A 14,719-nucleotide genomic window follows, 5' to 3' on the forward strand; every position below is an offset into this window, starting at 1 on the left:
TGGTAGGTGAGGACCAGTGGGGTTCTGTCCTGGTGGCGATTGGAGGGGCGGGGCTCAAGGGCGGAGGAGCGGGAAGTAGAGGAGATGCGGTGGAGAGTATCGTCGACCACGTCTGGGGGGAAATTGCGATCTTTGAAGAAGGAGGGCATCTGGGTTGTACGGTATTGGAACTGGTCCTCCTGGGAGCAGATGCGGCAGAGACGAAGGAATTGGGAATATGGGATGGCGTTTTTACACGGGGCAGGGTGGGAGGAGGTGTAGTCTAGGTAGCTGTGGGAGTCGGTCAGTTTATAATGTCTGCAAATATATCCTCTGCAAACTGGTGGAACATCTCATCTTCAAAACTAGGTAGTTTACAACCTTCTGGAGTTCAACCCCTTCAAATATTGCAATTGTACCAGCCTCCACCACTTTCTCTGGCAGCTCATTCCACAAGCATAGCGCCGTTTGTGTGAAAAAGTTGCCCATTACGTCTCTTATATATCTTTCCCCTCTCACCCTAAACCTATGCCCTCTAATTCTGGACTCTCCCACCCCAGGGAAAGGACCTTGTCTATTTATCCTATCCATGCCCCTCATGATTTTGTAAACCTCTATAAGGTCACCCCTCAGCCTCCGACGCTCCAGGGAAAACAGCCCCAGCCTGTTCAGCCTCTCCTTATAGCTCAAATCCTCCAACCCTGGCAACATCCTTGTAAATCTTTTCTGAACCCTTCATTGAGTGATTAGAAGAGGAATCACTGGTTAATTATCCCTCCTGTGCCTGGGACACAGGTAAATTTAACATGTTTGCATAAGAACCCTCAAACCTGCTCTGCCATTCAATTAAATCAATTCTGGAGATCAGCTTACTCTATACAGGCTGGGACCTAGAACCTTCCTGTCTTTATGTTTGAAAGAAACTCAAATCTTTCACCCAGATTATGGTTTTTACATCTGTTACTGCTGAGGGAAGCATATTCCTTGCATTGAAAACACAAAATGTCCATAAACTAAACTGCTCAAAACTAATGGCTTTTTAAAAAAGTGTTTAAATAATTACTGCACGTGAACATCAACTCCATACTTTTGCTTTCCCTGTCAGTTATTAGAGTCAAACCATTCAATATTTAAGTTTCCATTTTTAAATGCGATTGCAATTTTTCACACATATCCAATCTTTGGCTCCTTACTCACAGATACCGACACCACAGCACAACACAATACCTCATTCATAAGAGTAACTGCTCTCTCCCTTGTATTCTCTACACCAAAAAAAAATTCATTCATGAAATGTGGGCACTGCTGACTGGGCGGCACAAGCCCAAGAAAGCAACTCCCTATCACTTTCCCACAGGCTTGGCAATAAAGGATGGACAACAGATGTTGGTTTATCCAGCAATACCTAGCCACCTTTCACCTGATGTGGTCTGCCCTGATCCACCGACTCGCAGAACTCCGAGTGGAGAGTGACAAAAACAGGAGGGTCATTCGGGATGGCACTGAGCACATTGAGAGCAGACAGAGGTGAAACCAAGTCGACGGACAGAACTCTCAAACTTTCAACCAACCCACCTAAACAACCCAACCCTTCAAGCACTGGCTTCACCCCCAACATGTGCCACAACCTACCAATCACACGCTGGATGTATCCAGTGAACCAGGGTGCAGGCAAGTGAGACTCAACTTTCAGAGGCTCATATCTGTGCAATGTCATTAGTGTCATACCTGAGCATCACCAATGATGGGTGCTGAGTGAACTCGGTCCACCACCTCCAGCCTCTGCAGGAGTTTATTCAACTCTCCCAGATTGGATTGACATTCACCAAGATCTAAAAGGTTTCAGAACACAAGATTTGTAAACAAGGTGAATACGCTGTGTATGAGCACTTGTCCCCAAAGACTCATGTTGAAAGCCCAAGGAATCAAAAATGTTCTTTCTTGTTCCCACTTTGAGATCTGATATTGGATGGATAAATGCTTTACTTTGGCTTTTCCTTTCACCTCTGACTGACTTCTGCCCCCCCCCGAAGACACTAAATGACTCTCAAGTAGGTTTTTGAGAGCGCTGGCATTCGTCTTAAGTGGTTTAATCCTCATTTTCAAGTCCTCACACCATGTTATCACTAGCCCCAGGACTCAGGTGTCCTGCACTCATCCAGTTCTGTTCCTTGAACATTCCCAATTTTAATCACTGTCACTGGTAGGTAGGTGACCAGGCTCCAAGGCTCTGAAATTTCCATTCATATCACAGCCTCTCTCTCTCCTCTAAGGCCAATCTTAGCTGTTCTGGTCACCTGCCCAAACAATGCCTCATACAGTGACTGAAATGCCTCCTAACACTCATGGGAAGAACCAGCCAACTGTTTAATTACATTTAAGTTGTGATATAAATACACTTATTGTCAATCTTCTCGAACGAGTCCAGCTGAAATCAGTAGGTTATTTGATTGCATCAGACGGTTAGATAGGGTGGACAGTGAGAGTCTTTTGCCTCGGATGATGACATCTGCCTGTATGAGGGGGGCATAGCCACAAGTTGAGGGGTGACAGATTTAAGACAGAACTTAGAGGCAGGTTCTTTACTCAGGAACGTGGTAAGGGCGTGGAATGCCCTGCCTGCGAATGTAGTTAACTCAGTCATATTTGGGGCATTTAAACACAGTCCTTGGATAAGCATATGGATGATGATGGGATAATGTAGGGGGATGGGCTGAGATTAGTTCACAGGTCAGCGCAACATCGAGAGCCGAAGGGCCTGTTCCGCACTGTATTGTTCTCTGTTCTAATGCCTATGCTCACCATGAGTACACTGTCCAATAAACAAACATGGGCAGAGACGAAGTGAAGGGAACTGAACCCATTCTGTTTCTGCAAGAGACCAGCTCATACTTAACACATTCAGTTATAGCTGAGAGCTTAATGCACTGATTGAGGGGCACTGAATGAGGAAAAAGCATTTTCTCAGAGCTTATGAACTAATCGCTGTTCCTCTTTAGGAATCAATTCCAAAAAAGATGCAGAATTGATTTAGTCTGAAGAGATATCCCGAGATATCTGCTGCCAATTACAACATAGATCATCTACAAAAGAACATTGGACGTATGAACAGGCTGATGTCAAAGAAAACTGGAGGTCCTGTGGGCCAGAAACTCCAGGTTCTCCACTCAGAGCTGGATGGCCACAGTACGTTCATTATGTGGCAGTGAGTGGATGGATGATCAAGCTCTCAGTCATTCCAATAAACCCCTGGAAAGTGGCACAGTTTCCTGGTCAGCCAGTTTGTGATAGCTGCAGCACAACAGCTTCCCACATGAAAAAGATGCCACACACGTTATTGCCAGAGCCAAGCGCCATCCTCATTCCGAGAGACACGCTACACACACAAAATTACCTTTAGCACACTGATCCCATTCTTCAGACTGCTGTAACCACGGTGCCGTCACTGCCTGTCCAGTTACAGGGACTGAAGGAAGCTGATTGTCATCTTTAAACAAATCTCCACTGAAGGAGCCACTCTTCTGCACCTAAACAATTAATTAAGATGATATTGGCTCCACAGAAACAGAGCACTGACAACAGAGAAGACTTTTTTCTTTTAAATAACTGGGCTGCATCACCAGCTCAGATACTAACACAATCATACGATTGAGAAATGTTGGACTAGTTGTGTTGTTAGCTTCCTGGCGCCTCACCCAGGTGAAGTGTGAGATAGCAGCATTCTGGCAGTGATGGGAGAAAGCCAGAGTACACATTGTCGAAACCCAATTGCCTTGAGGAGGCAGTAAGCTGTGATTTTGACCTGTTGCAGTGCATCAAGTCAGTACAGAGCTGTTAGGAAGGGATTTCCAGGACTTTTATCCAGCAACAGTGAAAGAACAGCAGTCCACTCCAAATCAGCACAGTGAGAGACCTGGAGGAGATCTCTCAGCTGGTGATGCTCCCATTTATCAGCTGCTGCCCTTGTCCCTCAAGGTTGTGGGGCAGGACGATATTGCCATAGTGCACCTTGTGGATGGCACACGCTGCTGCCGCTTCTGCATCAACAATGGAGGGAGTGACTGTTTAAGATGGCAGTAGAGGTGCGGATCAAGCAGAGTTCTGCGTTCTATAAAGTATTTTTTACAATCTTGGGAAGTTCCAATGCTCCTTTAAAACTTCAGCTGCTACATCAATTGTAATGTCGGAATTAATGTTTCCAACATCAATTGCAATGCTGTAATGTTGTAAGTCAAACAGTTTTTTGATAACATTAATTTTCCTTTTAAGTGAGGTTGGTTAACTATTGTCTGTCACAGCAAAAGGTAACTCATATCTTTGTTTCAAGTTTGTCCACCCCAGTCCAACACCAGCACCTCTAAGTCATATTTGTTAGCAAATTTACAAAACAGTGAACAAGCCTAGCCGGGGATCGTGCTCAAATCCAGCAGAAACAGCTGAAGTTTTGAATTCAGACAGAAATTAAATATTAAGTTGGAACTTAGGGGTCAAGGCGGGGGAGGGGTGGGGCTGGACAGAAGCATGTAAAGGCTTAGTCACGATATGGGTTTGAAGGAATCTTTTAAACGGTACAGAAATTATTTCTGCTGAATGGAGCAGCAGGTGGCTCAAATGGCCTGCTTCTTACAAAACAAACTGTTTACAACAAAGTTTCCATTTTATTTTGTGCACAGGCTATGTGAGAGTTAAAGCTGGTCTTAGCTGAGCACCATTAAGAAAGGAGAGGGTGGAGTTTCTTGGTCCCTCAGACTGACCTCTCTTCCCCCAGTCGAACACATTCTCTCCCCTCCCTCCATCCCCAAAACCAGCACAAGCCAATCCAGGTGTCTTTAGTCTTCAGGTGTTTCAGAAAAGCACGTCCCAGAGCAGGATTTCCACATTAGGCTACGATTGAGCTCTAGGAACGAGTCCAAAATGAGAAATGGAAGATGACCTTCCCATGGAAATGGATATACCGCTACATGGCAATGACGTACCTTGCTGCACAGAGGTAAAACAGTACTGGCTGACAGGAATTCTGCTGTCGGAGAGATGGAAAAGTTAAATCCGTTCGCTCCGTATGGAAGTTTAATGGGGTCACCTTTCTGGAACAGTCGGTGATAGCAGAGTTTGGACACCCAGGTACTGAAGACCTCCTGAGATTTTACCTGCAACAACATAAAACAATATCACGTTTATTAGTTTCATTACTCCCACCCCTGAGAGTTCATTGATAACTCAAGGTTCACTCGAGGGGTATAACACAAGAATTAAAAACCCAGCTGCTTTGCTCCTTTGGGCTTCCTCAAGGAAACTCCATCACTGCTACTGAACAAATACAGAAAGCTACACAGCGAGTCAAATATAGCTATACACCAAGTACTGTAATCGCTCCACTGAGTCACCCTTACTTTCACTTATAGGTCATAGTTTATACAGATCGGATTGTTGTAATAATGCTGTTTTATTTTTGTGCTGTTAAAGATTATGGAACAAAATGAGAAAGAGCCATTTTTAAACAAAAAGAATTGTTTGAACAAGTGGCTGCAGTTTTGAAAGTAAATAACCAGACACCCCCCTCAAACGTTGTGTAAACAACTGTCTGAACAAGCAGTAATTGAAGGTGGTTTGTGGATGATCAAGAGCAGATGGGTTGCTAGCAACAAGTCGATTGATCTATGGACTAGTGACCAGTTATCAATGACAGACTTTTATTTGCTTGCCAACAATTGTGTGATTGGTTCTCAGGTAACTGAACAATTTGGAGCTGGGAACAAGTTACAGAGAGAACTGTTCAGTACTTCCCCAGTTTGCGAGTAGTCTTTCTATTCTCTGCAGTCAAACCTCACTTTAAACCATAAAGGAAACAGTTTTATCTTTTGTGAAACAGTTGCTATAAACTATGACATTGACTCATCAGTTAAAGACTTTAAAGAGAACCACCACTTGGTGTCTCTTACCAACTGGCGGAAGCACCTGGAGAAAGACAAAATTGAAACATGTTGGCCAACAGCATTGTCATAGGATCATTTCAACAACAGAACGTGGGAACAAAGACTACTGAACTGTCGTTCCAATTTGTCCTCTTTGTCCTTAACCTATTTTATGGTGTCTGCCTGTGTAAAGGGTGTGTATAAGATTGACTCCTGTACTTTTGCCAATGACCTCAAATCTCAATCCTTCAGACACTAACTATTCGGTCGCTGGAAGTAGTTTCTCCTGGTTTCCGCTCCCAAAACCTTTAATGATTCTGAACGTTTCTACAGAACCTCCTTGCAACCTTCACTGCTCAGAAAAGCAGCCCCAGCTTCTTCAGTCTCTCTATGTAATCAAAGTCTCTCATCATTGGTACCAATCTGGTGAATCTCTCCTGTACCACTCCAAAACTTTGGTATTCCTCTTGAAACTTGGTGGTCCAGAACAGAACTCAATGTTCAAGGTGGAGGTTTTAAAATAGTTTACAATAACCTTTTTGATTTTCGATGTATCCTTCTGGTCATAAGGGCAAGGAAAAAGTTGCACCGTAGGCACTTTTATTTTTCATTTCATCTGCTTTCAAATTTCATACATTTTCATTCAATTTTTGTCCGGGTTTACTTACTTGGTACCTGAGCATTATTTCCTTCACTCTTAGGCTGATGACAGGCAACTTTCAACTGTCTTTGATATGATAGTTAGAGAAACTGTTCCCAATGAAAGGGGATTCAAGTGGTTAGTGGGACAGGTTTTAAAACTAAATGATAAAAGAGGAAACAGTGGTGTAGTGATAATGTCAATGGGCTAACGATCCAGAACACCTGGCTATTGTCGGAGAGACAATTTGAATCCCACCACAGAAATTTATTATAGATTTTTATTAAAGTTGATCTCAGTGGTGAATATGTAATGATTTTCAACTGGAGTAAAATCCCAGCTGGTTCACTATATCTTCCGAGAAGGAAATCTACCATCCTTACCCTATCTGACCTGCATGTGATTCAAGATCAACTCCAATGTCATTTATTCTTAACTGCCCTGTGAACAATTACAGATAAGCAATGAATCCTGGCCGAGCCTGCAATGTCAACATTCTGGAAAAAAATAATTTTAAATGCCAATGCTTGCACCCTTATAAAAAGTCTGTGCGGTAGGGTCAAAGTCCAATTTAACAGGAATATCAGGAAAGTCTCTGCTCAAGGAGAGTGAAACGAATGATGGCCTTGTCAGCAATGCTCACGTTCCAAGTATAAATACTAAGACAAAACCTTTCAAATTCCAACAAGTTTATGTACACACAGAGCCTTAGCAGTTTAAAACAATTATTATTTACCTTTAGATGATAGAGGTTCTCCTCTGCATCTAAGTCAATGCGTTTGGATTTCTTGTTGATGGACATCACGGAGAGCCCAATGTTGATCGAGCCACGGAGTTTCCCTCTCAGTATCTGTGACGTTAACAAGAGAGTTATGGCTATAAATGCCTACACGGTTCTAAGTTATTTCAGATGAATTCCACTGTAGCAATCACACAAATGAAGAGTCACTTACATCTTGCTGAGTCTTGGCATACTTAAGAATGCCCTTTTCCAAGATAAAATACCTCTGAAAAAGGCAACAAAAGAAAACTGCTAATATACACAAACTTTTTTATTCCGATTTTCTTGACCAAAGGGGGTAACGCTTAGCGGAGTATTGCCTCTCAAATAATTTCAGCCATCCATACATCTCACCCACTTGAACATTGTGCAACTAGACAATCAGCAAATGATCAGCTATTGCACTGTGGGATGCATCATAGCCAAACCCAACCTTAGTCTCACTCATGTCACGTTCAGCAGGATTCACAAACTAATTTCTCCTGGGCATCCCACTTCTTCCCTCCATACTTGCCTGAGATAGGACCCCAGCTCCTTTACTGCAGGAGCACAGAGACTAATTATAGCAACATTTAGGATTCTGAAGCATTTCGATAGGATGGATGCTGAGAAATTGACACATTGCTTGGGGAAATTTGAAACATTTGGGCACAGACTCTGGATATGTTGTTGATTATCGAGGAATTTTACTTCACTCAAAGGAGTTCATTTACAGAACTCTCTAGATCCAGAGGACTGCGGACGAGATAGGGTAAATGGACAAGGTCTTTTCCCTGAGGTGGGGGAGTCCAGAACTAGAGAGCATAGGTTTAGGGTGAGAGGGAAAGATATATAAAGGGACCTAAGGAACAACTTTTTCCGCACAGTGTGGTGCACGTATGGAGTGAGCTGCCAGAGGAAGTGGTGGAGGCTGGTACAATTACAGCAAATTCATCTGGATGGGTATATAAATAGGAATGGAAGGGTTGAGAGGAATATGGGCCAAATGCTGGCAAATGGGACTAGATTAGGTCAAGACATCTGGTCAGCACAGACAAGTTGGACTGAAGGGTCTGTTTCTGTGCTGTACATCTCTGACTCGATTTACAGGAATCAAGGAATGCGTGGAAAGGGCAGAAAGGAATTAAACCCAGAGAGAGATTAACCATGAGCATATTAGAGAGTGAAGCAGACAGGAGGGCTCCAGTGATCCTACTCCTGGTCCTAATTAGTCACATTCAACTCCAGCTCTTGGTCCAGCTGAAGACAGCCAACTTAGAGATAAAAGCTGGATATTTCCCGGTCTCGCTTCACAATGCAGTACATTGGTCATTGATTGAATCAATCAGTCTGCCTGTGTGACCTTCAATCGGTGTGCATGGCATAGAGGCGGAAGGAAGATCCTCTTCAGTACAGTTCACAACTCCCCAAAAGTGAGTGAGTTATATGGAGAGGCTGAATAGGCTGGGACTTCTCTTTCACTAGTGTGTAGAAACTTATAGAAATTTATAAAATCACGAGGGGTACAGACAAGGTGAATGGCAGGTGTCTTTTCCCTCGGGTGGAGGATTAAGACTAGGGCACATATTGAAGGCCAGAGAAGATTTAAAAAAAAAAGACATGGGGGCATATATTTTTTAAAACACAGAGTGGGTTGTGTGTGAAATTAACTTCACAAGAAGTGGTGGATACTGTTACAGTTAAAACGGTTGAGAGATATTTAGATAAGTACATGAAAAAGAAATGTTTGGAGAGAGATGGGCCAAGTTGGCAGGATTAGTTTAGTTTGGGATTATGTCCAGCACAGACTGGTTGGACTGAAGAGCCACAATGAAGAGTCTGTTTCTCAATGAGCTTCTTTTCTGATTGCTAAAGATATCCTGAACAGCAGGATTTTACAAAAAGAAAATTAAAATGTAAAATAACAGTGCACAGGAGAAGGGGGATAGGGGCAGCTCATTGGCTAAAGTGATGCAGTCTAATTTGCATTTGGTAGATTCAAAGCAAAACCCATCACAGATGTTCACTTGTAACTACTCTCCCAGGAGTTTGACTGATCCCCATCTGCAATATTAAAGAACCATACTACAATGAACTGATGAAAAAGGCTGGAAGAGAAATTCCACCAAAAAAATAATCCCTTCAGTATTGCTTTGCTATCACTAGCATTAGAGAAACCTCGAGCCCAGGTTACTACTGTCACTGCATGCACCTATAGCAATGTTACCGTAATAAAATGCTCTAAGGCATTTTGCAGGAGTGACATTAATATTTTCTTACATGGCCTGGTGTCAAATTTTAGAGTTGATAATCCAAAGCTTTGTCAAAGAGGTTGGTTCTAAGGAGTGTCTTAAAAAGAGGAACAAGGGGTAGAGATGTGGAGGGAGGGAATTCCAGTTAAGCGCTTTAGGCCCCTGAAGGCATGATCACCAAATGGTGTAACAACTAAAATCAAAATGTTCAAGGCATCAGCGTGAGATGCGTGCAAATATCTGAGAACTGTGGAGGTGAAGGAACACAGGAAAGGAGTCAAAGTTAAGGATGAGTTTTATAAACTTGGCACATTGATTAACTGGGTGCCAGTGAGCTCAGAGGTGATGAAGACTTACTGTGAGTATCAACATGGAAAGCAGATTTTTGGACGACCTCACGTTTATGGGAGCAGAACATTGGAGACTGACCAGAAATCATAGTCTTACTGACGAGAGCAAGAACATAACCTAGTGACGAGAGTGTGAGAACAGCTCAAATTTTAAAACCTGAAGTAGGTAGATGAGGACTAAAGAGTTTAGCAGAAAACCCTTTGGAAGAAAAACATTGACACAAACCTTATGCCAGCCTTTCAGAGGCCATTTCCTCTTCTTCAGCAGGTATCCTTCTTGCCTCTCTAGATCCAGAGATGCACGACTGTTACCCAGTGGCTCCTCCATCACCTCCCAGTTCTCAGAGTTCTGAGCCAGAAGAGAAAACAATAGTTGGTGGGAGACAATGGTTGGCACGTTACTTTTGGTACATTTCCCTAACCCGCCTGAAAGCCTCGACTGCTTCATTTCCTCCTATTTCAAGAATTTCTTCATCAACTGAATAAAACAAAAAAAAAATTCAATCAAGATTGGCAGTGTTTACTGGGCTGAAATTTAAACCAACAAACTAGCTTCCGAGAATGTTTCAATGACACAGGAATTTAAACAAGCTGGTAAGTATCTGCTATATAAACAATGCTGTGGAAAGTGAACACTAACAAATGCAGGCAGGCTTTCCTAATGGGCCTGCAGCTACTGCTGTGATGTTCCCCTGGCTGAGCAGTTACTAACATTCTTCATTGCTGCACACACACCCAAACACTGGTATCACCCCAAGTCCAACAGTAAAACCTTCCCATTCTGGACAGAACCATTGGGCCATTTATCTGCTGCTCAGTCCTACCCTAACACTGGAGATAAAGAAAGGTACATCCCACTGAATCATCATAGAATCGCTACATTGCGGAAGTGGGCCATTCTACCCATCGTGTTCGCACCTACAATCCAATGAACATCCCAGCCCCCACACGCAACACCTCCCCCCCCCACCCACCCCATCACTGTAACCCTGCATTTCTTTACTTTAATCCACCTAACCTACATGTCCCTGGACACTATTGGCAATTTAACATGGCCAATCCACCCTAACCTGCACATCTTTGGACAGTAGGAGGAAACCCACGCAGACATGGGCAGAATGTACAAACTCCACACAGACAGACAGTCACTTGAGGGTGGGAATTGAACCCGGGTTCCTGGTACAGTGAGGCAGCAGTGCTAACCACTGAGCCATAATTAAGAGAAATTGAAGCCTCTACAAACTGAGCACAGAGTCAAGATTAGAGTGGTTTCTGCAAGGGTTTTTGCCCAAAACATCGATTCTCCTGCTCCTCGGATGCAGCCTCACCTGCTGTGCTTTTCCAACACCACTCTAATCTAGACTCTGATCGCCAGCATCTGCAGTCCTTACTTTTGCCCAAGCACAGAGTGAACCTCATTCTAGTTCTTTTCTAACCAACCTGTTCAGAGCTGTTATTACACACCTCTGGAGGTGGTGGGACCAGAACACAGACCTCCTGGCTCAGATGTAGCTTCACTGCCACTGCAACTCAAGACGCCCTCTAGACCTCATTCCACATTTGTCTTCGAGAGATAGACATTGCTGTGGGAGCCCATCAGTTACCACATTTGCAGCAAAGCCCCATTCTTACAGAAGAATTCCTTTGTGAGATATGAGTGCCGCTGACATGATTAGCTCACTCAGCCGTTTCAGAGGATAATTAAGAATCCATTGCATTGCTGTTGGTGTGGAGTCATATGTGGGCCAGGTCAGGACAATCCATTTCCTTCTCCAAAACAGCATGACTGAACCAGACGAGGTTTTTACAACAATTGATGCTTTTGTGTTCACTGTGACTGTTGGAAGGTGGCGTGCAATTCTGGTCTCTTCTTATCGGAAAGACGTTGTGAAACTTGAAAGGGTTCAGAAAAGATTTACAAAGATGTTGCCAGGGTTGGAGGATTTGAGCTATAGGGAGAGGCTGAACAGGCTGGGGCTGTTTTCCCTGGAGCGTCGGAGGCTGAGGGGTGACCTTATAGAGGTTTACAAAATTATGAGGGGCATGGATAGGATAAATAGACAAAGTCTTTTCAGGGATATGGACCGGGTGCTGGCAGGTGGGACTAGATTGGGTTGGGATATCTGGTCGGCATGGATGGGTTGGACTGAAGGGTCTGTTTCCATGCTACACATCTCGATGACAGGGATCAACTTTAAACTCCAGATCGGCTTAAAAATTCCACCAGTTACTGTGGTGGGATTTGAACCAATGACCCCAGCATTTAGTCTGGTCCTTAGGTTTGTAGGTCCAGTGACGTTACCTATATGTTACCATCTCTCCTTTGGAGAACAAGCAATAGGTTCAATTCTAATTATACCTCCAATCCAAAAAGGCAACATACTGCACTAGAATAAGAGTGCACATATCCATCAGCATCCAACATTTGCATGTCCTCTATCCTACAATCCAAATCGTTCCAATAACAATGAGTTAAACTAGCCCAATCCTTCACACTGTGATCATAGGTAATGAAATGGAAATAAACACTATTACAAAATGTTTTCATAAGTTCAAAGAATCAATATTTAGAGAAAACGCTGGAGATAGGGTTATCATAAACCAGAGAGATCACTTAGCATTTCAAGTAGAAAATCTTTACTAGAAATAAATTCAGGCGAAAAGTTCCTCATCCAACCGTTTAACCGCTGATCTCTTTTCAGATTTTGTAGCTCAAACATTTTCAGTTTCTATTTACAGCAACTAGTTTTTTGCTTTTTTCTTTTTGTCCGAAAAGTCAAAAAATGCATCCACATCAAATAAACAAAGATACATCTCAGTCATGGAGGTCGACGGCACTGAAGAAAAAAAAACGTTCTTCGGCCCATCGAGCTTACTTCCTGGAAGAATAAAAGGGTACAGGAAGGTTAAGAGACCACCTTACCTGTCGAGTGTTGGTGGGTTTCGATGAGGCATTGCTGCTGCTTCTCGTCAAAGTGGATGTTTTTTGGGGAGGAGGGAACACCTTGTCATCACCATTCATGGCTGCTTGGCATTCAAACACCCACACAATCTAGCACCCACAGACTAAAGACACTTGGAGAGGTTGCACTCGGTTCATGTTCATACATTTAGATGCAGTCAATTCCTAAGTAAAATTAAAAAAAAACAAAAACAAAACCAGTCAAGATTTATTCCAACACTTGCCTTGGAAGCAAAAGGCAACGAACTACATTTTGCTGGAATGTCCTCAGCTTGTGTTCTTAACCTACAAAGAGCTTACACAGACACAAACTATTCTGCCCAGTGTTTATGTACTACATGATCTACTCCCATTCTCTTCATGGTTCTATTCCCTTGTCCATTAACTCGCAATCACTATTTACCCAATCACTTTCTACAACAGCACGTTTCATATTCTCATGGTTTCACACACAGCCTCCTAAACTCAATCTTGAATTTATTAGTAATTATCCTACATTTAGATTAGATTAGATTAGATTCCCTACAGTATGGAAACAAGCCCTTCAGCCCAACAAGTCCACACTGACCCTCCGAAGAGTAACCCACCCAGACCCATTCCCCTACCCTAACACTACGGGCAATTTAGCATGGCCAATTCACCTGACCTACACATCTTTTGTGATTGTGGGAGGAAACCGGACCACCCGGAGGAAACCCACGCAGACACGGCGAGAATGTGCTAACTCCACACAGACAGTCGCCCGAGGCTGGAATCAAACCTGGCTCCCTGGTACTGTGAGGCAGCAGTGCTAACCACTGAGTCACCATGCCTTGTTGTGATCTCTCCCACTATTGGAAACATCTTAGAGTTCCAGCTATTCCATTATCCATCAGGCTCTCCCCTTCTATAGAAAAACGTCCCAGCATGTTCATACCAAACCAGCTACTGAATGCTGGAGGTTAAAACGAACAGTAATTACATGACAGTATGAAATGCTGATGCAGTACTACTATCATTAGGTTTGTTCAAGGTAGTTTATGTTGAATTCAAAGCAAGCTGACAGCTAAAAAGGTCTGGATAATGCAGTGAGTTAGACACTTATTTCCTAGACTAGGTTGCAGGGTGGTCCATATCGACAGATGTAGCAATTGGTTGCAAGGATCTAGGTGATAGGACTTCAGTTGTTTCCAAAGCAGTTGTGAGGGATGCACAGTACAACAGGGCACAGTTCACTGACATTTGCCCAGGCAGCACAGGGTATAGTAGCAGGCATTCCAGTTGTTAATGGGATATACACAACCTTCATTAAAGCAAGTCTTTTGGTTATTATCCCCCAGTATCATTTGTGAAATGATTTGTTGCCTGATGTTCTACTGACACAAACAGCAACTGATGGAGATATTGAGGCACAGAACTATGAGAGAAATAGGTACAAACAGCTTCAGGAAGGGCAAGCAGAGAATTTGTGGAAGGAAAATGGAAGATGCTTCTGGATGTCATAGTTAATGAGTATAATATCAGGCTGGTTTCCATCCCCACATGCTGTCCAGGCTGACTCTGCTCGATACAACACGGACACAAATGCCAACTCGAGGACACCTCTTCCTACTGCCCCCTCGACCATGACCCCACCCCCCACCACCAATCCATCATCTCTCAGCCCATACAGAACCTCATCACCTCAGGAGATCTCCCACCCACAGCTTCCAACTTCATAGTCCGGGAACCCCGCACTGCCCGGTTCTACCTCCTTCCCAAGATCCACAAGCCTGACCACCCTGGCCGACCCATTGTCTCAGCATGCTCCTGCCCCACTGAACTCATCTCCAACTACCTTAACACTGTTCTATCCCCCCTAGTCCAGGAACCCCCCACATACGTT

The 14,719-nt window shown here is 43.5% G+C and overlaps 1 protein-coding gene across 2 annotated transcripts in view; it reads right to left on the reverse strand.

The window, feature by feature from the left end:
* The window catches only part of LOC122539812 (oxysterol-binding protein-related protein 7-like), a 93,767-nt gene that overhangs the window by 45,291 nt on the left and 33,757 nt on the right, over positions 1 to 14,719 (reverse strand). For both annotated transcript variants that reach the window (XM_043674875.1, XM_043674876.1), the window contains exons 2-8: positions 12,817 to 13,020; positions 10,120 to 10,242; positions 7,485 to 7,538; positions 7,268 to 7,381; positions 4,956 to 5,126; positions 3,374 to 3,506; positions 1,708 to 1,811 (exon numbers count right to left, since the gene is read on the reverse strand). In XM_043674875.1, the coding sequence (XP_043530810.1) occupies positions 1,708 to 1,811; positions 3,374 to 3,506; positions 4,956 to 5,126; positions 7,268 to 7,381; positions 7,485 to 7,538; positions 10,120 to 10,242; positions 12,817 to 12,915 (798 nt within the window). In that variant the 5' untranslated portion in view covers positions 12,916 to 13,020. The remainder of the gene's footprint in view (positions 1 to 1,707; positions 1,812 to 3,373; positions 3,507 to 4,955; positions 5,127 to 7,267; positions 7,382 to 7,484; positions 7,539 to 10,119; positions 10,243 to 12,816; positions 13,021 to 14,719) is intronic.

Source organism: Chiloscyllium plagiosum, chromosome 33 (assembly GCF_004010195.1).
Source record: "Chiloscyllium plagiosum isolate BGI_BamShark_2017 chromosome 33, ASM401019v2, whole genome shotgun sequence".
Taxonomy (NCBI): domain Eukaryota; kingdom Metazoa; phylum Chordata; class Chondrichthyes; order Orectolobiformes; family Hemiscylliidae; genus Chiloscyllium; species Chiloscyllium plagiosum.